Source organism: Saccopteryx bilineata, chromosome 5, assembly GCF_036850765.1.
Source record: "Saccopteryx bilineata isolate mSacBil1 chromosome 5, mSacBil1_pri_phased_curated, whole genome shotgun sequence".
Classification (NCBI taxonomy): Eukaryota; Metazoa; Chordata; class Mammalia; order Chiroptera; family Emballonuridae; genus Saccopteryx; species Saccopteryx bilineata.
The window spans coordinates 116,006,145-116,031,295 of NC_089494.1; the positions used below are offsets into that span (position 1 = coordinate 116,006,145).

At 43.6% G+C, this 25,151-nt stretch overlaps 1 protein-coding gene across 2 annotated transcripts in view; it reads left to right on the forward strand.

Moving 5' to 3' along the window:
* RALB (RAS like proto-oncogene B) overlaps positions 1-25,151 on the forward strand; it is a 60,177-nt gene that overhangs the window by 21,770 nt on the left and 13,256 nt on the right. The window contains exons 2-3 of one of the 2 annotated variants that reach the window (XM_066280441.1): positions 18,910-19,099; positions 19,871-20,036. In XM_066280441.1, the coding sequence (XP_066136538.1) occupies positions 19,923-20,036 (114 nt within the window). In that variant the 5' untranslated portion in view covers positions 18,910-19,099; positions 19,871-19,922. The remainder of the gene's footprint in view (positions 1-18,909; positions 19,100-19,870; positions 20,037-25,151) is intronic. The other variant, XM_066280440.1, reaches the window with a different exon arrangement.

A 25,151-nucleotide genomic window follows, 5' to 3' on the forward strand; every position in this document is an offset into this window, starting at 1 on the left:
CTGGAGTTGGCTATGTAGAGTTCAAGCTTTACTCATCCATAAGGGAGTATTTTTGTGTCATATTTTCCCCCTTAGCCCTACGGGGGTCTGTTTCTCTGGACTTGACTCATATGTATACTTTCAATGCCCTAAGTGCAGTCAGTTGGGACTCCCTTGGATGGAAGTCATGGAAACGTGGGGTAAGTGAGCTCACACCACACAGGGGGATTATTGGAAGGATACCAGTATACGTCATTGACTCAGAGGAGAAGTAAAACACCACGCCAAGGAAGGGCCCGAGGATGTGGCTAGGACTCAGAAGCGGCTGGAACCCGCACCCTGAATGCTGCCAGGACTGTTGCATTGTTTCTCTTCATGTCCTGATTCTGTCTTTCTTGATGTAGATCAGCTCTTACTAGCTGGCTGAAAATATAGCTGCCAGCTTGTGAAAATGAGTGTGTTGTAGACGTGATTTGTTTGTTCACAGTGCTTTAAAAATTGGTTTAGGCCTGACCAGGCGGTGGTGCAGTGGATAGAGCATCAGACTGGGACACTGAGGACCCAGGTTCGAGACCCAGAGGTTGCCAGCTTGAGCGCGGGCTCATCTGGTTTGAGCAAGGCTCACCAGCTTGGACCCAAGGTTGCTAGCTTGAGCGAGGGGTCACTCGGTCTGCTGTAGCCCCCCAGTCAAGGCACATATGAGAAATCAATGAATGAACAACTAAGGAACCACAATGAAGAATTGATGTTTCTCATCTCTCTCCCTTCTTGTCTGTCTGTCCCTCTCTCTGACTCTGTCTCTCCCACAAAAAAAAAAAAATTGGTTTAGTTATTTAACTTTTAGAAGGGGAGATTTCACATGAAAATCCAAATCCCTGGTGTCTTTTAACTCAGGAGTCTGACATTCCTTTCAGAAGGGGCAGTGTGCTGTCTGCAGGGCCACAGCAGTCCTCATTTATTTAGGTTCCCTATTTCTGGAGACTTTCATACTGTATTGTGAATATATGGAAATGATTGTACTTGAATTCAGAGAACAGAAGATAAATAGAAGACTGTCTGATGAATAAGGTTCTGTGGTAAGGAGGTCAATATGAAGAAGAAAGCATTCACTTGATAGGCTGAATGAAAAATAGACTGTCTCTAAGAATGGCATCAGGAAGTTGAGTGATGATACTCATTATCTCCATTTAGATACTAGAAAACTCACACAAGTGAGAGAGGAGAAACCAGAATAATTCAGGAGAGGGGGGCCTGCAATGTCTGTGATCTTACACTCAAGCCAGTGACCTCAGCGTTTCAGACTGAGGGAGGAACGGCTGACTGAGAAAGTTTGAAAAGTAACAAACCACAGCTGTAGTCCCTGTTATCAGTTCCCCGAAATAAACTTGCAGCACCAGTAAGAAGAATGAGATATGTGAACAGTCCAGGACAGACAGTCCAAGCCTCCTCTCTTACCCTCTCCCCTTCTGGAGACACAAAAATCATGTAGGTCTGCAGACAGAGAAGTCAAAGAAATCAGGCACTTGTCACATGAAAAATAAAACTCCGAAAAACGAACTTTGGGGAGCCTGTGCTTTGGTGCTACTAGTCTCACGTGCTCTACTGGCTACTAATAAATCCTTCTTCCTCTATCAAGTTGTCTGGACGTCTTGTTATCCTCCCTTTGTGGCTAATTCCTGCTGCACAAGTAATTTTGAATCAGGTTGTGAAATGTGAATCAGTTCTGTTTTGTTTCTTTAACATAGCGATGTAACATGGCCCTTGTATTGTAGAAACAAAGGTCAGTAGGATAGTGTGAACTGTGAGACTGTCGACTGATATTTATTAGAAAATAAAAATTCTACTTGAACTTGGGTTCATGGTTCCATCCAGAATGAGTATTCTATCTCTTATAGAATTAAGGTGAAAAAACGGTATGTTCGCTGGGCTCGGTAATGGGTGGAACAGCAGTAACAAAATACAGAATCTGTTCTCAAAGAGCTTACAGTCCAAGGGAATGGTGTTCAGTCTAGGTGTGAACTAAAATCATCTGGACAGCCCACGAACACGGGTGCTAGGTCACCATGTTCCTAAATTGGGATCTTCAAGAGAGTGGGACCTCAGCACCTGTATTTTTGTCATTTTTTATAACTTTTTTAGTGTAGAAAATTTCAAACATATACAGAAATACAGCTTCAACAATTATCAGTTTATGACTAATCTTGTTTTATCTATATCCCTACTCTCTTCCGCCTTGATAACTTTGAAGCAAATCCCATGTATCATTTTTTAAAATTATTTTTAATTGATTTTAGAGAGAGAAACATTAATCTGTTTCTATATGTGCCCTGACTGCGGATCAAATCAGCAACCTTTGCATATCAGGATGATGCTCTAACCAACTGAGCTATCTGGCCAGGACAATTAAAAAAAAATTTTTTTTATTGATTGATTTTAGAGAGAGAGAAAGACATAAACATTAATTTATTTCTGTATGCCATATATAATTTAACTTCATTTGTAATGAGGTTAAATTAAGTCATCTGACATTTTCTTAAATAATAGTTCCTTAATATTATCCAGTCTAGTCATGTTCAGATTTCCCCATTTTTCTTATGTTTGTGTTTATTCAAATTAGGATCCAAATAAGGTCCATGTGTTTTAATCAGTTGATATATCTGTGTCTTAGTTCTCATAATTATAGGTTCCCTCTTCATCTCTGTTTTTGTTGAAATTTACTTGTTGAAGAAACTGGTGGCTTATTTCTAGAACTTCCTACAGTTTATATACTGCTGATGGTGTGTCTGTGTGGTCATGTTCAATGTATTGCCTCTGTCTTCTGTACCCCGGGAATTAGATTTATAAGTTTGTTGTGTTTTTTTTTGGCAAGACTACTTCATTGTTGGTTGTGTCTTTTTCAAGATGCTCGTAATGGTCAGGTTGCCCCCCAACCCCCACCCCACTTTTTATGTCGTGTTAGCAGCCCTTGATGCTCAGTGCCTGGATTTCGTAATTCATGAGGAGTTACAGAATGGTGATAGCCCAGTTCTCATTCCTTGATGTGTTAGAACATTTTGTAAAAGGAAATTTGCTTCATCTACTATTGGGTTGCCCTACGGTTTAGTATGTACAGAAGAAGCAAGATACAGTTTTATTTTTTTCCCTTTATTTGCCAGTTTTTAAAATAATGAATTGTTTCACAAGACCTTCAAAAGTGACCAATAAAGTGCTTTTTTAAAAGTATCATTGTGAACAAATGTGATGCATTTGAAGCCATTGAAGTTATTATCTTTATATATCTTTAATGTCCATCTTTGACCAGTCTCTTCAGATTGGCTCCTGAGTATGTGCATGTGTATGTGTGTGTAGTTTTTCTTTTTTTTGTTTGTTTGATTGTTTTTTTGTATTTTTCTGAAGCCAGAAACAGGAGGCAGTCAGACAGACTCCTGCATGTGCCGGACCAGGATCCACCCGGCACGCCCACCAGAGGGCGATGCTCTGCCCATCTGGGGCGTCGCTCTGCTGTGACCAGAGCCACTCTAGCGCCTGGGGCAGAGGCCAAGGAGCCATCCCTAGCGCCCGGGCCATCTTTTGCTCCAGTGGAGCCTCGGCTGTGGGAGGGGAAGAGAGAGACAGAGAGGAAGGAGAGGGGGAGGGGTAGAGAAGCAGATGGGCTCCTTTCCTGTGTGCCCTGGCCGGGAATCGAACCCGGGACTTCCGCACGCCAGGCTGACACTTTACCATGAGCCAACCGGCCAGGGCCTAGTTTTTCTTTTTTTTAAAAAAATTAATTTATTGTGTTTACATAGATTTTAGTGTCCCCCCGAATATATCCTCACCTCCCCCGTGTTCCCCAGTACATCTCCCCCTCCTCCCTCCCCGTAACGCCCTCCCCCTTTCCCTTCAGGATTTGCTTTTCTGTTCTCATCCCATCCTATCACCCTATCACCATCTTTCCCTCTGTCCCCTTTCCTTCTGGATCCTTTGATCCCCCCTCTGTCTCTATTCCGCTCCTCAGTTCATATTGTTTGTTTGATTCCTCATATGAGTGAGGTCATATGATAGTTTTTTTTCTCTCTGCCTGGCTTATTTCACTTAACATAATAGTTTCCAGGTCTATCCATGTTGTTGTAAAAAGTAGTATTTTCTACTTTTTCATGGGCCCATAGTATTCCATTGTGTATATGTACCACTGCATTTTTTTTTCCCCTGAAGTTGGAAACGGGGAGGCAGTCAGACTCCTGCATTCGCCCGACCAGGATCCACCCGGCATGCCCACCAGGAGGCAATGCTCTGCCCATCTGGGGCGTTGCTCTGTTGCAACCAGAGCCATTCTAGTGCCTGAGGCAGAGGCCACAGAGCCATCCTCAGCACCCGAGCCAACTTTGCTCCAATGGAGCCTTGGCTGCCAGAGGGGAAGAGAGAGACAGAGAGGAAGGAGAGGGGGAGGGGTGGAGAAGCAGATGGGCGCTTCTCCTGTGTGCCCTGGCCGGGAATCGAACCTGGGACTCCTGCATGCCAGGCCGACGCTCTACCACTGAGCCAACTGGCCAGGGCTTACCACTGCTTTTTAATCCACTCGTCCACCGTTGGACACTTGGGCTGTTTCCAGATCTTGGCTATTATAAACAACGCTGCCATATACATGAGGGTGTATTTCTCCTTTTGAATCATTGATGTGGTGTTCTTGGGATATATTCCTAAAAGTGGGATGGCTGGGTCAAAAGGCAGTTCGGTTTTTAATTTCTTGAGGAATCTCCATACTGTTTTCCACAGTGGCTGCACCAGTCTGCATTCCCACCAGCAATGCAGGAGGGTTCCCTTTTCTCCACATCCTCGCCAACACTTATTCTGTGTTGTTTTGTTGATGAGCACCATTCTGATTGGTGTGAGGTGATATCTCATTGTGGTTTTAATTTGCATTTCTCTAATGATTAGAGATGTTGAGCATTTTTTCATATGCCTATTGGCCATCTGTATGTCCTCTTTGGAGAAGTGTCTATTCATTTATTTTGCCCATTTTTTTGATTGGATTGTTTATCTTCCTGATGTTGAGTTTTACAAGTTCTTTATTAACCCCCTTATCGGACATATTGTCAAATAAGGTCTCTCATTGTGTGGTTTGCCTTTTTATTTTGTTCATGTTGTCTTTAGCTGTGCAAAAGCTTTTCAGTCTGATATAGTTCCATTTGTTTATCCTGTCTTTTATTTCCCTTGCACGTAGAGATACATCAGCAAATATATTGCTGCGAGAGATGTCAGAGAGCTTACTGCCTATGTTTTCTTCTAAGATGCTTATGGTTTCATGACTTACATTTAAGTCTTTTATCCATTTTGAGTTTATTTTTGTGAATGGTGTAGGTTGGTGGTCTAGTTTCATTATTTTTGTAGGTAGCTGTCCAATTTTCCTAACATCATTTTTTAAAGAGACTGTCTTTACTCCATTGTATGCTATTACCACCCTTGTCAAATATCCATTTTCCATAAAGACGTGAGTTTCTTTCTGGGTTCTCTGTTTTGTTCCATTGATCTATATGCCTGTTCTTATGCCAGTACCAAGCTGTTTTTTTTTGTTTGTTTGTTTGTTTTTATATATTTTTTTTTTCATTTTTCTGAAGCTGGAAACAGGGAGAGACAGTCAGACAGACTCCCGCATGCGCCCGACCGGGATCCACCCGGCACGCCCACCAGGGGCGATGCTCCGCCCACCAGGGGGCGATGCTCTGCCCATCCTGGGCGTTGCCATGTTGCGACCAGAGCCACTCTAGCGCCTGAGGCAGAGGCCACAGAGCCATCCCCAGCGCCCGGGCCATCCCTGCTCCAATGGAGCCCTGGCTGCGGGAGGGGAAGAGAGAGACAGAGAGGAAAGCGCGGCGGAGGGGTGGAGAAGCAAATGGGCGCTTCTCCCGTGTGCCCTGGCCGGGAATCGAACCCAGGTCCTCCGCACGCCAGGCCAACGCTCCACCGCTGAGCCAACCGGCCAGGGCTGTTTTGAGTACAATGGCCTTGCAGTATAACTTGATATCAGGAAGTGTGATACCACCCACTTTATTCTTCTTTTTCAAGATTACTGAGACTATTCATGTTCTTCTTTGGTTCCATATAAAATTTTGGAATATTTGTTCTATATCATTGGTATTTTAATAGGAATTGCATTGAATTTATAAATTGCTTTGGGTAATATGGACATTTTAATGATGTTTATTCTTCCTAACCATGAACACGGTATATGCTTCCACTTGTTTGTATCTTCCTTGATTTCTTTTATCAATGTTTTATAATTTTCTGAGTACAAGTCTTTAACCTTCTTGGTTAAATTTACTTTTAGGTACTTTATTTATTATGTTGCAGTAGTGAAGGGGATTGTTCTCTTAACTTCTCTTTCAGACAGTTTATTATTGGTGTATAAAAATGCCTCTGATTTCTGAATATTAATTTTATATCCTGCCACCTTGCTGAATTCATTTATCAGGTCCAGTAATTTTTTGACTGAGACTTTGAGGTTTTCTATGTACAGTATCATATCATCAGCAAATAATGATACTTTTACTTCTTCTTTTCCAATTTGGATGTCTTTTTTTTTCTTCTTCTTGTCTGATTGCTGTGGCTAGGACTTCCAGAAGTATGTTGAATGAGAGTGGTGAAAGGAGGCACCCCTGCCTTGTTCCTGATCTTATGGGGATTGCTTTTAATTTTTGCCCATTGAGTATGATGTTGGTTGTGGGTTTGTCATAGATGGCTTTTATCATGTTGAGATATGTTCCCTGTATTCTCACTTTGCTGAGAGTTTTGATCACAAATGGGTGCTGGATTTTTTTTTTTTTTTGTATTTTTCTGAAGCTAGAAACGGGGAGAGACAGTCAGACAGACTCCCGCATGCGCCCGATGGGGATCCACCCGGCACGCCCACCAGGGGGCGACGCTCTGCCCACCAGGGGGTGATGCTCTGCCCCTCTGGGGCATCGCTCTGTCGCGACCAGAGCCAGTCTAATGCCTGGGGCAGAGGCCAAGGAGCCATCCCCAGCGCCCGGGCCATCTTTGCTCCAATGGAGCCTCGGCTGCGGGAGGGGAAGAGAGAGACAGAGAGGAAGAAGAGGGGGAGGGGTGGAGAAGCAGATGGGCGCTTCTCCTGTGTGCCCTGGCCGGGAATCGAACCCGGGACCTCTACACGCCAGGCCGACGCTCTACCACTGAGCCAACTGGCCAGGGCCGGGTGCTGGATTTTATCAAATGCTTTTTCTGCATCTATTGATATTATTATGTGATTTTTCTTCTTCCTTTTGTTTATGTGATGAATCACATTGATTGATTTGCAAATATTGTACCAGCCTTGCCTCCTCAGAAAAAATTTCACTTGATCATGATGTATGATTTTTTTTTCATATATTGCTGGATCTGGTTTGCTAATATTTTGTTGAGAATTTTAGCATCTAAGTTCATCAGGGATATTGGCCTATAGTTTTCTTTCTTTGTATTGTCTTTGCCTGGTTTTGGAGTCAGAATTATGCTCACATTATAAAAGAAGCTGGAAGTTTTCCCTCCTCTTGAATTTTTTGAAATGGCTTGAGAAGGATAGGAGTTAGCTCTTCTTTGAATGTTTGGTAGAATTCACCTGTGTAGCCATCTGGCCCAGGGCTTTTGTTTGTTGGGAGTTTTTTGATAACTGTTTTGATTTCATTTGTTGTAATTGGTCTATTTAGGTTTTCTGATTTTTCCAGACTGATTATGAAAGATTATATTTTTCAAGGAATTTGTCCATTTCATCTAGGTTGTCTTTTTGGCGTACAGTTCTTCATAGTATTTTTTTACAATCCTATGTGTTTTTGCTGTGTCCATTGTTACTTCTCCACTCTCATTTCTAATTTTATTTATTTGAGTCCTTTCTCTTTTTTTCTTGGTGAGTCTGGCTAAGGGTTCATTGATCTTGTTTACCTTTACAAAGAACCAGTTCTTGGTTTCTTTGATCCTCTGTATTGTTTTATTAGTCTCTATGTCATTTATTTCCACTCTGATCTTTATTATTTCCTTCCTTCTACTTCCTCCAGGCTTTACTTGCTGTTCTTTTTCTAGTTCTTTTAGTTGCAGGGTTAAGTTGTTTATTTGAGCTTTTTCTAGCTTCTTAAGGTATGCCTGTAATGCTATGAACTTCCCTCTCAGGACTGCTTTTGCTGTGTCTTACAGATTTTGAGTTGTATGCTCATTTTCATTTGTTTCAAGGAAATTTTTGATTTCTTCCTTGATCTTATTGTTGACCCATTCATTATTTAATAACATGCTGTTTAGTTTGAGTGTTTTTCAGTTTTTCTATTGTAGTTGATTTCTAGTTTCATGCCATTTTGGTCAGAGAAAATGCTTGATATGATTTCAATCTTAAATTTGTTGAGACTCGTTTTATGCCCTAATATGTGGTCTATCCTAGAGAATGTACCATGCACACTTGAAAAAGAATGTATATTCTGCTGCTTTAGAGTGAAAGGTTCTGAAGATAGTTATTAAATCCAGTTGATCTAGTATGTCCCTTAATTCTGCTGTTTCTTTGTTAATTTTCTCTCTTGAGGATCTATCCAGTGATATTAGTGGGGTGTTGAAATCCCCTACTATTATAATATTGCTGTTGATCTCGCTCTTTATGTCAATCGAAGTCTGCTTTATATATTTAGGTGCTCCTATATCAGGTGCATAGATATTTATAATGGTTATCTCTTCCTGTTGGATTGCTCCCTTTATCATTTGTAGTGACCTTCTTTATCCTTTACTATAGTCTTTGTTTTGAAGTATATTTTGTCAGATATAAGTATTGCTACTCCAGGTTTTTTTTTTCATTTCCATTTGCATGAAATATTTTTATCCATCTTTTTACTTTCATTCTGTGTTTATTTTTTGTTTTGAGGTGTGTCTCTTGTTGTCAGCATATGTATGGGTCCTGTTTTCTTATTTTTTCAGCTACCCTATGTCTTTTGATTGGATCATTAATCCATTTACATTTAAGGTTATTATTGATATGTAGTTGTTTATTGTCATTTTTTTTCTTTAAATCTACATTCCTCTTTTACTAGAACCCCCCCCCCCCCCGCTTTGTTCTGTCTACAGCAGGCCCCTTAACATTTCTTGCAGCATTGGTTTGGTTGTGATGAATTCCTTGAGTTTTTGTTTTTGTTTTTGTCTGGGAAGCTTTTTATTTCTCCTTCAATTTTAAACAATAGTCTTGCTGGATAAAGAAGTCTTGGTTGTAGGTTCTTGTTCTGCATTACTTTGAATCTTTCTTGCCATTCCCTTCTGGCCTCAAGTGTTTCTGTTGAAAAGTCAATGTCATCCTTATGGGTGCTCCTTTGTAGGTGATTGACTGTTTTTCTCTTACAGCTTTTAGTATTCTTTCTTTATCTCTTAGCTTTGGTATTTTGATTATGATGTGTCTTGTTGTGGGTGTCTGGTTCTTTCTGCTTCTTGAACCTGTGTGACTCTCCTGCATCAATTTAGGGTAATTTTCAGCTATAATTTCTTCAAACAGATTCTCTATTCCTTGTTCTTTCTCTTCTCCTTCATGAACTCCTATTATGTGGATATTGTTTCTCTTCATGTCACAGAGCTCTCTTAGAGTTTCCTCAGACTTTTTGATCCTCTTTTCTTTTTGCTGTTCTGCTTTTGTGCTTTCGCTTATCTTGTCCTCTAAGTTACTGATTCGATCCTCTGCTTCATCAGCCTGCTTTTAATTCCTTCTAGTGTAGTCTTCATTTCTGATATTGTGTTTGTCATTTCTATCTGGTTCTTCTTTATGATTTCCGTGTCCTTTTTGATGCTTCTTATAATTTCTTTATTGAGGTGTTCATTAAGTTCATCCATTGTTGCTTTGAGATCCTTAAATATCCTAACAATCATTATTTTATACTCTGCATCCAGTAATTTGATTACTTCCATTTCATCCAGATCTTTTTCTGAGGATTTGTCTTGTTGAAGCATAAGACTTAAGTTTCTCTGTCTTCCTATTGTTTCTGTGTGTGGCTTGCAGGCTTGTTCTAGTTGTGGCCTCCTTACCTAGTAGAGCTGCTATGAAGTCTTGATTTGTTTGTTTTTAGTGTACTTAACTCAGTGGTGGGCTTGTTTACTGATCTCAGCAGGGGGCTTATTTGAAACTATCCAGGAAACTGTTGGGTGTGAAGGTGGGTTCTGCCAGCTGCTCTCTAGAGGCGGAGCACTTTCTCAGCTTCAGTAGGGGGAGGTGTATCTCAGATCTCCCTGGAGACCTGAGTTATTGCCCCCCCCCCCACTTCCTGCTTTCAGCTGTGTCTTTCTTGCTGATTGGAGCTGGAGAGCTTTCTGGAGGTGGGTCACCCGGAATTACTTTAGGCTTGTGCTGTGTGGAGAGATCAACCCCTCCCCCAGCTATGGCGGCCTCCACACTGGTTGAGTCAGCTTCTTAGGTCATCCCATGCATTCCTCTGCCTGTCACCATCTGTCTTGCTCTCTTCACTTTTCTTTTGGAAGACAAGCCTGTCCTCTCAGCCTTCCTCACCCCCAGGGCCTCAGGCAAGTGGCTGTGAGTGATATTTTCTGCTCTGCCTCTTTAAGACACCCCTGCTGCTTCTTACACACAGAACTTGGCTCTTCTCCCCTCTCAGTGCTTTTTGTCTGTCTCCTCCAGTCCCTGGATTTCTAGGCTGGGTCTCCAGTTCTGAGACTGAGGGCCCCAGTCTCTCAGGGTCTCTTTCCTTGTAATGAGAACCCTTCTGGGCTCTCAGCCTCAGCCTCCCCTTGCTCCTGGTGAGGGGAGCCCCCACCGCACCCCCACACTCTCTACCAGGATCAGTGTGGATTCTTCTTTGCTCCTTGGTTTTTGAGATCTGTTCTTTTAGTCCAAAGTTGGTTTTTCATGCTGATTGTTTCTAAATTAATTTGTAATCCAGTTTGGTGATGTGAGCTGGGAGTCTGTGCATCTGCCTACTCCGCTGCCATCTTCTCTCCCTCTCTGTATTTTTTTTTTTTTTTTTTGCATTTTTCTGAGCTGGAAACAGGGAGAGACAGTCAGACAGACTCCCGCATGCACCCGACCGGGATCCACCCGGCACGCCCACCATGGGGTGATGCTCTGCCCACCAGGGGGTGATGCTCTGCCCATCCTGGGCATCACCATGTTGCGACCAGAGCCACTCTAGCGCCTGAGGCAGAGGCCACAGAGCCATCCCCAGCGCCCGGGCCATCTTTGCTCCAATGGAGCCTTGGCTGCGGGAGGGGAAGAGAGAGACAGAGAGGAAGGCGCGGCAGAGGGGTGGAGAAGCAAATGGGTGCTTCTTCTGTGTGCCCTGGCCAGGAATCGAACCCGGGTCCTCCGCACGCTAGGTCTCTCTGTATTTTTTAATTATTATTTTTGTAGCTAACAAATAGCATTTATTGTTAAACCACAAAAAGAACCCCTGGGGAGGGATTCTACTTTAATGGCCTATCTTCTATAATCGCTATTCACAACAGAACATTCAAGAGACATTTCCCTTATGGAACTTTGATGAGAAATGTGGTGTAGTATGCTATGAAATATTATTTAATATATGCCCTCATTTTTATTTCTTAAAACTCTTCCCTCATCATTCATTCATTTCTTTATTCATTCTCTGGGCATTTCCAGGTCTCTGCTATGCAGTAGGTCGGAATTGTAGGCCCTGGAGACACACACTTAAATAAGATACTACTTCTCTGCCCAAGGAATGCATGTGAGCCTATTCACAGATAACCACAAATTTGTGTTGTGTCATTAAAATGGCAGTGATGAGGTTGGGCATTAAAGGGGAAGGGCAGGGGTCCCCAAACTACGGCCTGCAGGCCGCATGCGGCCCCCTGAGGCCATTTATCTGGCCCCCGCCGCACTTCTGGAAGGGGCACCTTTTTCATTGATGGTCAGTGAGAGGAGCATAGTTCCCATTGAAATACTGGTCAGTTTGTTGATTTAAATTTACTTGTTCTTTATTTTAAATATTGTATTTGTTCCCGTTTTGTTTTTTTACTTTAAAATAAGATATGTGCAGTGTGCATAGGGATTTGTTCATAGTTTTTTTTATAGTCTGGCCCTCCAACGGTCTGAGGGACAGTGAACTGGCCCCCTGTATAAAAAGTTTGGGGACCCCTGGGGAAGGGATTAAGCAAATAAGAAAAAACCTTAATAGACACAGCAGTGTGGGGACTGTAGGAGGGAGGAGGGTGGGAGAGGTGGAGGAAGTTAGAGGGGCATAGATGGTGATGGAGGGAGACTTGGGTGGGGTAATGAATACACAATGCAATGTACAGATGATGTATTGTAGAATTATGTGCCTGAAACCTGTGTAATCTTCTTAACCAACGTCACCCCATTAAATTTAAGGGAAAAATTTTTAAAAAATGACAGTGATATAGGGAGTCAATGCAGGAAGTAAGGTGCTGTCAGCTCATTTCAGACATACACCAGCACACTCATTTATATACTTCCTCAGTTAGTTTATTTTGTCACAACTGTTGAAGAATTTGGTGTTAGATGCTAAGAAGTAAGACTCCTTGTTAATTTTCAGTATGAATGAAAATGATGTCTCCTGAATAGACAGTATTCATTGTGATTTACATTTTCATCATTCAGCATTCACCCTTTGTGATCCATCTGTTTCCTGTGCTACTTTGTAGTTGGGAGAACTGTTTTTTGGAGGGGAGTGGTCCTTCATGACTTTAATTTAGATCATATTGTTCCTTATTTGGATTGTAATTGGAAGTCGGATGAATAGTTGGGATATGCCTTGACACTTAGTATCACTATACTTAGCTGCTTGTTGAAATGCATATTCTGATTTATAAGGAATCTTTGAAGACACTTCAAGACCATGCAGATACTTTGTTCCACATCCAAATCTCCCCTTTAGATATAGCATCTATTCATGATTCTTGCCTGAACCAACCTACTATAATGCTTGCAAAGTGTTGATTTTCTGACTCGGGTGTTCCCTCTACATTTATCAGTCTGCCTGTGGGGTTCTGTAAACAAAGAGCCTCTCTTCTCCCTTGTTTATATAATACTTATAGGTATGGATTCATAAATTCCTGTTTTTAATGATTTTCTCATTACTGTCCTTAATTATTTTGGCACTTAAGTAGTCTCAGATTTGGATTGTCTTCCTTTTTGACTGTTATTTAAAGGATTGAAAATATGGATATTGTTTTGGGAGACTCCATATTGTGACCGTGGCCTATTAATAATATTCAGATTAACTTCAAGTCATAGTATAGGGAGAAAAGTGCTAAATGAAATTCTTCGTATGTGTGTAGAGTTTGTAGTGTTCCATGTGCCTTTGTGTACCGTAGTGCCCAAGACACTTGAACTTTATAGAGGGTGATTGGAGTAAGTTTTCTTCTTCATTTCTTCATTTTCAAATTCTCATTTGATTTTATTTTTCTTTTTTTTGTATTTTTCTGAAGTGAGAAGCGGGGAAGCAGAGAGACAGACTCCCACATGCACCTGACCAGGATCCACCTGGCAAATCCACCAGGGGGCGATGCTCTGCCATCTGGGGCATTGCTCCACTGCAACCAGAGCCATTCCAGCACCTGAGGTGGAGGCCATGGAGCCGTCCTCAGGAGCCAGGCCAACTTTGCTCCAATGGAGCCTTGGCTGCGGGAGGGGAAGAGAGAGACAGAGAGGATAGGGAGAAGGGTGGAGAAGCAGATGGGTGCTTCTTCTGTGTGCCGTGGCTGGGAATCGAACCCGGGACTTCCACATGCCGGGCCGATGTTCTACCACTGAGCCAACTGGAAAAATCAAAAATATTTGATATTCATAACAACCCGGTGATACAAAGTAGCATTTGAACTCTACCTACCAACTCATTTTCTCCTAGCTTAAGTTTAACAAAAGACTGATGACTATATTAGCCTGTGAGACTAGGTTCAACAGAGACCACCCCATTCCTCCTGACCCTCCATGTATGGTTTATATACTGTGATTTGTTTTCAGAATTTTACTTCTCAAATGAGTATGTGTTCTGGTATTTGAATTCTAAATGGTAGAGAGCCCTATCTAGTATTAACGTATCATAGAATATAACGTAAGAAGCATTTCCCAGCTAAATGAAGCTTTCTTAGTTTGAAGTGTCTTGTTTTTTTTTTTTTTTTTGTTTGTTTGTTTGTTTTTTTTCATTTTTCTGAAGCTGGAAACAGGGAGAGACAGTCAGACAGACTCCCGCATGCGCCCGACCGGGATCCACCCGGCACGCCCACCAGGGGCAACGCTCTGCCCACCAGGGGGCGATGCTCTGCCCATCCTGGGCGTCGCCATGTTGCGACCAGAGCCACTCTAGCGCCTGGGGCAGAGGCCACAGAGCCATCCCCAGCGCCCGGGCCATCTTTGCTCCAATGGAGCCTCGGCTGCGGGAGGGGAAGAGAGAGAGAGGAAAGCGCGGCGGAGGGGTGGAGAAGCAAATGGGCGCTTCTCCTGTGTGCCCTGGCCGGGAATCGAACCCGGGTCCTCCGCATGCTAGGCCGATGCTCTACCGCTGAGCCACCGGCCAGGGCTTGAAGTGTCTTGTTTTTCTGTATGAAAGGATATGTATTTATTCTTATCAGTCCAGTGTTTTACAAGGTAAGTTGCTAGGATATATTTCTTAAAACAGCCTTGTAGGCCCGTTTGTAGATGAACGTGTCATATCTTTTGAGATCACCCAGTCACTGCCCCAGCATACCTTATACGTCAGGACTCCGTGTGCCTGGACCCACTGTGATATTCAGGCCTTTGTTGCTTTGCATGTGCTCTCTGTGATGTGTGGGAAGCTTTCCTCTCACCCTACCTGCTGTGCGAACTCTTGTTTAATGTTGAAGCTTTTCCTGATTCTCATTTCCAAGAGTTTCTCATGCTTTACATTATGCCCATGCCATCTTTATCAGTGCATAGGAGAAATTATATTAAAATGTTTTTCTTTAGGAGATTAAGTTTTCTAAGGGCACAGACCCACAGCTTGGCACAAAGTAGCATTTAAGTGTTTTGGGACAAAAATGAATCAAACTGCAGAGGTTCTCTGTTGGTAAGTAGAGACGTACTAAAGAGTGTCTGTCGGTTGGTATGTTTCTCAGTTACCCTGTAAAAGACTTCTGTGACTCTGTAAGAACCATATCAGGACTTGGTCGTATGGGCTCAGGTCTGTATTGTGGCTTTCAACTATTGGCTAAGAACCCAAATAGTTCATTGAAGAGATCAGGAGGTTTGCAAGCCTCCCTTAGAGGAGTTCTGAAATTGTTCGTGAAGGCAGTAGGGGAATTATAATTGCTTTGCCAAAAAAAAAAAAAAAAAAAAGGTTATATATGCTGAAGTTAGGGATGAAATGTATTGATGTCTATAACTTACATGAAATGCATCAGAAAGTGAGACGATTGGTGAGTCAGTAGAGGGATGCCAGATGACTGGGTGTGAGAAAGCAAATGGAGAAAATGTGGATGGTAGTGCCCAGTGGTGCATTATGGGTTCACTGTGCAGTTCCTTCAACTCAGAGTTTGAAACTTTTCATAATAAAATGCTGAGGAAAAGGATACTTGTGTTATTTTTAAGAACACATATATTGGCTAGGCAGATCTATAATAAACATAAATCATCAACATGAACTTTAAGCGTTATTGATTATTGTTCTTTCTGGTGTTTCTCCTCCTCTCTTTATCTAGTCAAATTTCACGTAGTATGTTGTTGCTCCCTTAAAATGTCCCTGCCCTCCCAGCCTGATTCAGATGTTTCTCCTGCATTCCCAGAGCACCCCTTGCATATTTCTGCCATAGGATTTACAATCCTGTCCTGTAGTCATTTACTAATCTGCCTGAACCACTGACTTTGAGTTTCTTGAGTGCAAGGACTGCTTCTGCAATGCTTTCGGTACAAGTAAAAACAAAAAACAACGACACTAAATGGACTACCGTAGTTTAAACAAATGGGGGCTGACTACCCCAGTGACAGGAGTCTGGAGGCAGCCTCAGTTTCCAGGACGGTTCAGGGTGCGCCCTTGGCTGGCACCTCCTCCTGTCGTGCCCTCATCATGTCAGGGTGACTGAAATGTGGGCGGGAAATATCCACTGTGGTTATTTCAGTTTTGGCAAATATCTGTGACTTTGTTGAGTAGTCTTCAGTTTGTTTATTATGGTTTCTTCTAGAAAAATTAATTTTGTTTTTTTGAAAAGAACTGCTCAGAATTACATGTGTTTATATAAACACTCCCACCCTAGAAAATTGTGGCTCCATTTTTATACAGCTATACTAACTCATAGAAGCAAGGTGGTCTCACAGACATTGTGCGGCAGCAGCATGGTATCTGGGGCTGCCAGCTGAGCTCACCAGCCTCACTCGCCAGCTTTGCCCACCAGCCTCGCCCACCAGCCTCAGCTCTGTGGGAAATGAGGCCGGAAGCAGTTTCACCTTCCTCAACTACAGCCTTTCTGGGAGGCCCACTCCTTATCCCACTTATTCTATTTTAGTCACAACTCTAGTGCACTTAATTATCTAGTTAATTGCTGAGAACACTTATTAAAAAGTGCATAATTAGAAAAGGGGGGAGTGAAAAGAAGCCCAAATAGGAAAATAAATGGGTGGGAGTGGAGGGGAGGGCTGGCAGATGGTCTCCCACAACCAGCCCAGCCACTCTCCTGATTCTTGCAGTGATGACGAGCCTGAAATCATCAAGAAAAGGTTCATTTACGCTCAGTCTGCTTTGTTCAATAAGATGGACAGATAAAAAGAGCGAAAAAACATACAAAACTGCATAAATACGATCTCATAGGTTTTAAATATAGGACTATATAGATTGAAGCACTGACAGGAAATATACTGTTAGGAGTGAATGTCTGTGGGTGGCAGGACCATAGGTGATATTTTGTTATTTTTGAAAGTTTTCTGTATTTTGTAAATTTTCTATTCACCATTGAAGGGGTTGAATATGCCACCCCACAATGGCCACTTTGGCATACAGGTCATTTTGAACTAAAGGCGATTGAGAAAGTAAACAGACACAGAAAAACTCTATTCTCCCTCTTTGCCAGGAAAGACTAGATGAGTCTTACTCACCCGAGACGACTCTAGACTCAAATGAGCGCAGAGAAGGCAGCGGAGGACTGCACAGAACTTACTCACCGGCCCTTACCTTCCATGACTCTCCCTATTCACTTTCTGCCACCCTGACAAGTGCCAAGTCCCTCTCCTGTGTCTTGTCACTTCTCTACAAAATGCATTGTTCTTATATTAAGGTGCTACATAAGCCCAGGTTCTAACTGCTCCTGAATCATTATGAGTCATTACTGTGTTCTCCAGTACGTGTGCAAAGTGTGCGAGAGGCTGCGTTAATGAGCTGTTTCTTTCTCGGTTTTCTCATCAATGTCTTCTGTTAGTCTAATTTTGGAGCCTCTGCCAGTGACCTAAGATGGGTTTGTTTTTCCCTCCCCCATGTTTTTACTACTTTTCATTTTAAATACTTGAAAAAAATATTTTGGACTTTAGACATTCAGTGTGCTTCTTGTTCAATTCCTGGTCTTTTGATAATGTAATTTTTCTCACATTTTGATTTTGTCTTTGTTAAAAATGATTAGCTTATACTTCTTTTAGAGTTATCTGAGAAGTTCTAGTTGTTATGTACGCTGACTGGTGTGGAATGATTTTCTGAGGGGTGTGTGTGTCATAGGTTCGAACCGTGGGCTCTAGCACTGGGACCAGCCTGGGTTGCTTTTTTTTTTTTTTTTTAATTTTTTTTTTTTAATTTTTAAAATTCTTTTTAGAGAGCCTGACCAGGCGGTGGCGCAGTGGATAGAGCATCGGACTGGGATGCAGAAGGACCCAGGTTCGAGACCCCGAGGTCGCCAGTTTGAGCGCAGGCTCATATGGTTTGAGCAAAAGCCCACCAGCTTGAACCCAAGGTCGCTGGCTCCAGCAAGGGGTTACTCGGTCTGCTGAAGGCCCACGGTCAAGGTACATATGAGAAAGCAATCAATGAACAACTAAGGTGTTACAACGCGCAATGAAAAACTAATGATTATGCTTCTCATCTCTCTCCGTTCCTGTCTGTTTGTCCCTGTCTATCCCTCTCTCTGACTCACTCCCTGTCTCTGTAAAAAATACATAAATAAAATTAAATTCTTTTTAGAGAGGAGAGAGGAAGAGAGAGAGACAGAGAGGGAGAGATAGGAGAGAGAGAGAGAAGGGGGGAGGAGCTGGAAGCATCAACTCCCATATGTGCCTTGACCAGGCAAGCCCAGGGTTTCGAACCGGCGATCTCAGCATTTCCAGGTTGACGCTTTATCCACCGCGCCACCACAGGTCAGGCAGCCTGGGTTGCTTTTTATGTTATTTCTTGGCTTTGGAGGAGTTCTGTGCTTACAGATTTCATCGTACACTTTCCTGCTGTCAGGGCACAAGCTTTCTTGTCATCTTTTCCTATGGATAGATGTTTTTCTAGCCCATTCTCTACCTGAAGATGTCTCCTTCAAGGGTCTTGGCTTCTCAAATCTCAACTTGGAAAAGGTCTCAGTTCAGAGTGCCCCCTGGCACAGTCTGCTAACCCTGTGTGTTTATTAAATCCTAAATTACCAAGAATAGCTGCCGTCCAGGAGTGCAGATATGTCAGCTCTTACCGCTGCTTTTCCTCGCAGTCGGGACTTCTTACTTTCTTATGAGCCTGCTGTACCTTTAAGACGATCTTCACCTTGGAGGTCTAGTGCGGTCTCTGTGCTACCAGCCAGCCGCATCCCTGACCAGAGACGTCTGCCAGCTCCCCAGGCAGTCCCACCGTGTAGCCAGTGATGCTGTTACCTGACGATGTGTGTTTGTTGGTGAGCTGCATTTATGTACTTTTCCGGTGGGGATGTTTTCAGTTACTTTGTCAAAAGTAATGGAAATACGGGAGGATATGTTGTAATTAGAAAAAAGTCCTCTTATATTTGGGTAGGAAGGAAACAGCCCTTTATTAAGTTCCTGTTGTCTTCTAGGCACGGGCTTTGGTCTTTCGCATGTGATCTCGTTTTAATTCTCGGAAAAATCCTACAAGGTAGCTGGTGGTTTATGAGTTTTTGCGGATAAGAAAACTGGCACGGAGAAATTGAATAACTAGCTCTAGGTCCCACAGCCCACAAGTGGCAGAGCCAGACGCGGGCCCACGTCCTCGTCCCTTCCTCTGTGGTAAGTGGGAAATAGAGATTTCCTCACACAAACTATTAAAATAACAGTCGGCACTTGGGTTAGAGTGAATTGTAGATAGTATCTGCGAAGTCTGCTTATTCGGAATGCCTTACTGTTCCAAGTTCCAGGGGGACGCTCTCATTTTATCTCACTCAGATGAGGTTAAACTGATGTTGACTAATAAGATTGTTATTTTTAGAAAAATGTAAATCATTTTAGTTCCTCACTATAAATACACTTGAAGTAAATCATTTAATTCTCCTTTTACCTTTGTCCTCTGTCATGAAAGGGTAGTTATTATTTAAAAATACACATACTTACCCTTTTCACATGACCTGGAGTCTCAGAGGGCTGAGTGGGGTGTGGGGAGTGTGTGACAAGAGGGAGAGGGGCAGGGAGGGTGGACAGAGGATACAGAGAGTGAGGACCCGAGTCCTGGTATGCCCTGTGGCGCCAGATGACTTGGGGTCGGTAGGACACTGGGACACAGGGTCCCTCCCCTCGGGGAAGCAGTGCTGAGGATGCGTTGACCTTCAGGGCCAGGTTGTCGCCCCCCTACATGCCCCTGGGACACTGCCCGTCCCCTTGTCTCCTCTCCTGGCTTGCCCCTGCACAGCCCGTGCTGTGGTGAGGACTCCAGAGTTGCTGGTGGGCTCACATCTGCCTGGACCCTGGAACCTCTGCTCTCTGCAGGAGGGGTTGCATGGGGCTTTTCTGGATTCCAGTTGGGAGAAATGAACCACCTCTAAGTTCTGTCTTTCTCATTGACAGTACTTCAACTGGCTCTTCTGTCTGTACGTTGCAACTTCAGAAGACCAGTAGGATGGCTGCAAACAAGAGTAAGAGCCAGAGCTCCTTGGCCCTTCACAAGGTGATCATGGTTGGCAGTGGAGGGGTCGGCAAGTCGGCCCTGACACTGCAGTTCATGTATGATGAGGTAAGCCACCTAGGCCTGGGCTGCTGCCACGGGCTCCCTTCTGCGGCAGGGTGCATGGGCCCCTTCCCCGTGTACATAGAGGATCGTAACAAGAATGTGGCACGTTCCTGTTAAGGTGCTTTCTGGATAGTTTTATAAGGTGTCTAAGCAGCATAGGCTCTGGATTGCTGAGCTTTGATAAGTAATTTCAACCCCAGCAGGGATGTGAGGGGCCCCTGCGTGCATTACTCCCATTGTTTCCTTTGAGCTGTCTTTCTGACAGGAGCAAGAGAGAAGGGTGGGTTCTTTGTACAGGTATTCTAAAGAGCAGGTTCATGACAGCTTTATGACAGTCAATTTGGGGAGCTATTGAAAGGGAGAGCTAAGTTGTCCTAAGACTTAATTTTTTTCTCAATTGCTAGACATCAGGCTCTCCCTGCAGCGAGGCCAAGCTTGCACATCCTTGCCCAGTACTCCCCTCACTTGATGTGGGTAATGTAACTGGTGCTGAGTCCCGTGGGGCAATGCCGTCCTGATTCCTGTGGCAGCGAATGCTCTTGCCTGGTGGCCGTTGCTGACCCTGCAGACAGAGTCTTCAGGTCAGAGCTTGACCCTGGGGACCTCTCACATCCATCCCGTCTCACATGGGCTGTGCTTTCCAGAATTTGTGACAGGAAGCTGTGAGACCACAGTGGTTAGGGTCTTCATTCCTTTCACTAGACTTCCCATCTGTCCAGCTTCCTCTTACGTTGGGTGGTGTTGTGGTGACCTGGGCATTTTTGGGATGTAGCTGAGGGAAGTTGAGTTAAGGATATGTTTAGTTAGGGATTAGTGCTATGTATGTAGGAGGTTTGGAGTCACTTGGGCCCATGGTTGTTTCACCAGCCATCCAGTGTAGGAATGGCTTCCAGGGATGTTTCGACTGCCCACTGCACTGACTAACTGGCACTGTGACAGGAGGTGCCGCACCAGGGCTATGTCTTGGCAGGGCCTGTCCTATGATACTGGTGCTGAATGAGTGGGCAGTGGAGGAGAAATAAGGGTTGAGATGTGGAGCTAGACCCTGGCCTGGAAAGTTCTTCCCTGTCTTAGAGGAAAACTCAGTAGAGACATCTTAAATGTGATAGCAGTCCTGAAACTTTCATTACTCGTAATGCCAAGTAGTTGTGAGGCTGAAAAAACTTTTCTAAATATCAATAAAAAAAGAAATTTGGGCCTGACCTGTGGTGGCACAGCGAATAAACACGTTGACCTGGAATGCTGCAGTCATCAGTTCGAAACCCTGGGCTTGCCTGGTCAAGGCACATATGGGAGTTGATGCTTCCTGCTCCTCCCCCTTCTCTATCTCTCTTTCCTCTCTAAAATGAATAAATAAAATCTTTTAAAAAAGAAAAGAAATTTGGATCAACTAGACTGTAGGAAAGACGAAATTATTTTCTTATTCTCTGTGGGACATATTTCAAGCTCATTGGCATGTGACAAGATAGTCAAAGGAAGTGCAGCCAGAAAGGAAAAGTAGGAAGGTATTCTAGAAGCACATCAGGCAGTTAATAAAAAAATATGTTATTTTGTGGAGTTTGTAATGTAAATGGTATTAGTATTACTTTCCAATTGCTTTATAACAAATTCAGCAGCTTGAAACAACACATATTTGTCACCTGCCATTTCCAGGGGCCAGGAACCTGGCACCTTGGCTGGGAGCCCTGCTCGGAGTCCCACCAGGCTGCAGCCGCAGTGGCAGCAGTGGCTGTGCACTCGGCGGAGGCTCTGGCCCTCTTCCAGCCACCCTGGCTGCTGGCAACATCAGCTGGAGAACCACAGCTCCCAGAGGGCCCTGCTGCCAGCCTTCTCCATGGGCTGTTCAGACCGCAGCCGCTTGTTGCTTCAAGGCCAGGAGGAACGTCCAGTCTGGTCAGCTGAGCCAGTCTCACATAAGGAAGTATAATCATGGCGTAATCTCTTTCACGCGCATTGCCGTATTCTGGTGCTTAGAAGCCAGGCACAGGTTCCTCTGAATTCAAGTGGAGGGCAGGCGTGTTCACTGAGGGTCACCTGAGGGTGTGTGTGTGTTTGTCTATTTAAAATTGTATAATGGGCCTGACCTGTGGTGGCGCAGTGGATAAAGCTTCGACCTGGAACGCTGAGGTCGCTGGTTCAAAACCCTGGGCTTGCCTGGTCAAAGCACATATGGGAGTTGATGCTTTCTGCTCCTCCCTTCTCTCTCTCTTTTTCTCTCTCTCTCCTCTCTAAAATGAATAAATAAATAAAGTTTAAAATTGTATAATGGGTTTTGATTTCTCCTTCTAGATATTCATTTTGCTGTCCAACATTATACATATAATTTTGTATTTTCTTAAAGTGGGGCCCCAAAATAAACTTAAGACCAATACCTTGATCTCTCCTTGATCATATTCTGCTATATCTTATAATGAGAAACTTTTTTTTCTTTTTTGGTGAAAGGAGGGCAGATAGTGAGGCAGACTTCCGCATATGCCCGACTGTGGTCCACTGGGTAACCCCTTCTGGGGCCAATGCTCAAGTACCGAGCTATCCTCAGTGCCTGAGGCTGACACTCTCTGATGGAGCTATCTTCAGTGCTCAGGGCCATGCTCGAACCAACCAAGCCACTGGCTGCTGGAGGGGATGAGAGAGGGAGTAGGGAGAAGCAGATGCTCACTTCTTTGCGCCCTGACTGGGGTCAAACCTGGGATGTCAATTACTGGGCCAATGCTCTATTTATTGAGCCACAAGCCAGGGCCAAACATTTGTTTTTGATGGTTGCTTTTCTTTATCTTATACTAGGTGCCACAGTGGGAAAATCTAGCAGTATCTGCCTATTTTACCCATACATTGTTGCATACAAAAAGAGTTGTAAATTTTGAAGTTTGAATCTTTGTTTTTGCTTCTTAACCTGATTTTCTCAGGAAAAATTTCTTTTTTCATGACAGAGACGGGAAGAAGGGAGGGTGAGGAGAAGAACTAAGAGGAAAGAGAAAGGCTTAGAGGCATAGTTTGTTAATGAACTGAGGGAAGAAGATTTTGCCCCCCCTAAAGAATGAATAACAGACAATGTCACGTACTTTTGATTGTCACACCTAGGGCACAGGTACTGTTAGCACCTAGTGGGTTGAGAAGCCAGGGATGCTCTTAACATCCTACAGCGCGCGGGAGAGAACTGTCCCGTCCATAGTGTCCGTAGTCGTGCTGTGGGAGCCCCGGATCAGAGATGGAGCTCTGAGAGTAGGATCCTTCTGCCCAACATGGCTACACGCCATGGGGGGACCAGTAGCCTCATCTGGATTTTTCATTTTTAGGATGTATGCTTGTGTGTATGGCGAGAGGGAAGGAAAAGACACATGCAGAAAAGTCCACAATGTCTTCTTTCACTTCTTCAGAGAAGCAGAGGAAAGCTGTGCTTGCTATTAGGCTATTTTTCTTATGGGCTAATGTATTTGAGGACTAGAAGGTAGTTAAGGTAAAATAAAATCAGTAAGCCCTGGCTGGTTGGCTCAGCGGTAGAGCGTCGGCCTGGTGTGCAGGAGACCCAAGTTCGATTCCCGGCCAGGGCACACAGGAGAGGTGCCCATTTGCTTCTCCACCCCTCCCCCTCTCCTTCCTCTCTGTCTCTCTCTTCCCCTCCTGCAGCAAGGCTCCACTGGAGCAAAGATGGCCCAGGCGCTGGGGATGGCTCTGTGGCCTCTGCCTCAGGCGCTAGAATGGCTCTGGACGCAACAGAGCGACGCCCCAGATGGGCAAAGCATCGCCCCCTGGTGGGCATGCCGGGTGGATCCCGGTCGGGCGCATACAGGAGTCTGTCTGACTGCCTCCCCGTTTCCAGCTTCGGAAAAATGAAAAAAAATAAAATAAAATAGCCTGACCTGTGGTGGCGCAGTGGATAAAGCATCCACTTGGAAATGCTGAGGTTGCCGGTTCGAAACCCTGGGCTTGCCTGGTCAAGGCACATGTGGGAGTTGATGCTTCCAGCTCCTCCCCTCATCTCTCTCTCTCTCTCTCTCTCTCTCTCTGTCTCTCCCTCTCCTCTCTAAAATGAATAAATAAAAAATTTAAAAAAAATAATAAAATAAAATAAAATCAGTACAGGAAGGATAGAGATGAAGTGATGTGTGGTTGAGGACATTTTAAACTGATTTCTATACAGTATTGTCTAGTAGAACCTTCTGCAACAAGGACAGTTTCTATATTGCTGTTGTCCAATACTGAGCTAATGAGCACTTGAGACGTGGCTGATGGCTACTATGTTGGACAGTACAGTTCCAGAATCATAATTTTGGAGCTTGAAGACACCTAAGCAGTGATTCCCAAACCTACTTGATCATAGAATCTCCTGGGGGATCTTTTTAAAAACTATCTTCTGAATAACATTTCTGGAGTTGAGGACTAGGAATCTTTCTTTCTATAAAGCCCTTTGGCAATTGTGACATGTGGCCAGATATGGTGACTCCCACCCGAGAGAGCAGCTAGTCAAATCTGATTTCACAGTAAAGGAAACCGAGTCCAATGCTTGGGGATGCCAGTGGCCTCAAGTTTCATGGGCCATTCAAATGCTTTGTTCTTGGTCTCATGCTTTGCCCTTATTTTAAAAGAAATTTTAGCCTCTATGTTGTAATTGCCATGAAAATTGAATTATGGAAGGACCCACAGTCCCAGAATTCTTTATTTAGTCTAAATCAGTGGTAGTCACCCTGGTCCCTACCTCCCACTACTGGACATTCCAGCTTTCATGGTGGGCGGTAGCAGAGCAACCAAAGTATAAATAAAAAGATAGATTTAACTATAGTAAGTTGTTTTATAGAGATTTATTTTGCCAAACAGTGAAAATCCAACATAAAGTACTTGGTAAGTAATTATTATATGCTTTAACTTGCTGTAACTCTGCTTTATAAATTTTATAAAGTAAAGTTACTTCCCTACTTTATAAATCACCATTACTGTGGAACCAGTGGGCAGTTAGAAAATTTTACTTCTAACAGAGATACAAAAGTGAGCGGTAGGTATAAAAAGGTTGACTATCCCTGCTCTAAGTTCTGACCTTGAGAAAAGTTAGAGCAAGATTTTAACCTTTTTATCCTTGGCCTAACATGCTTGAAGACTTTTTTAAACTATCTGCCATTTGTG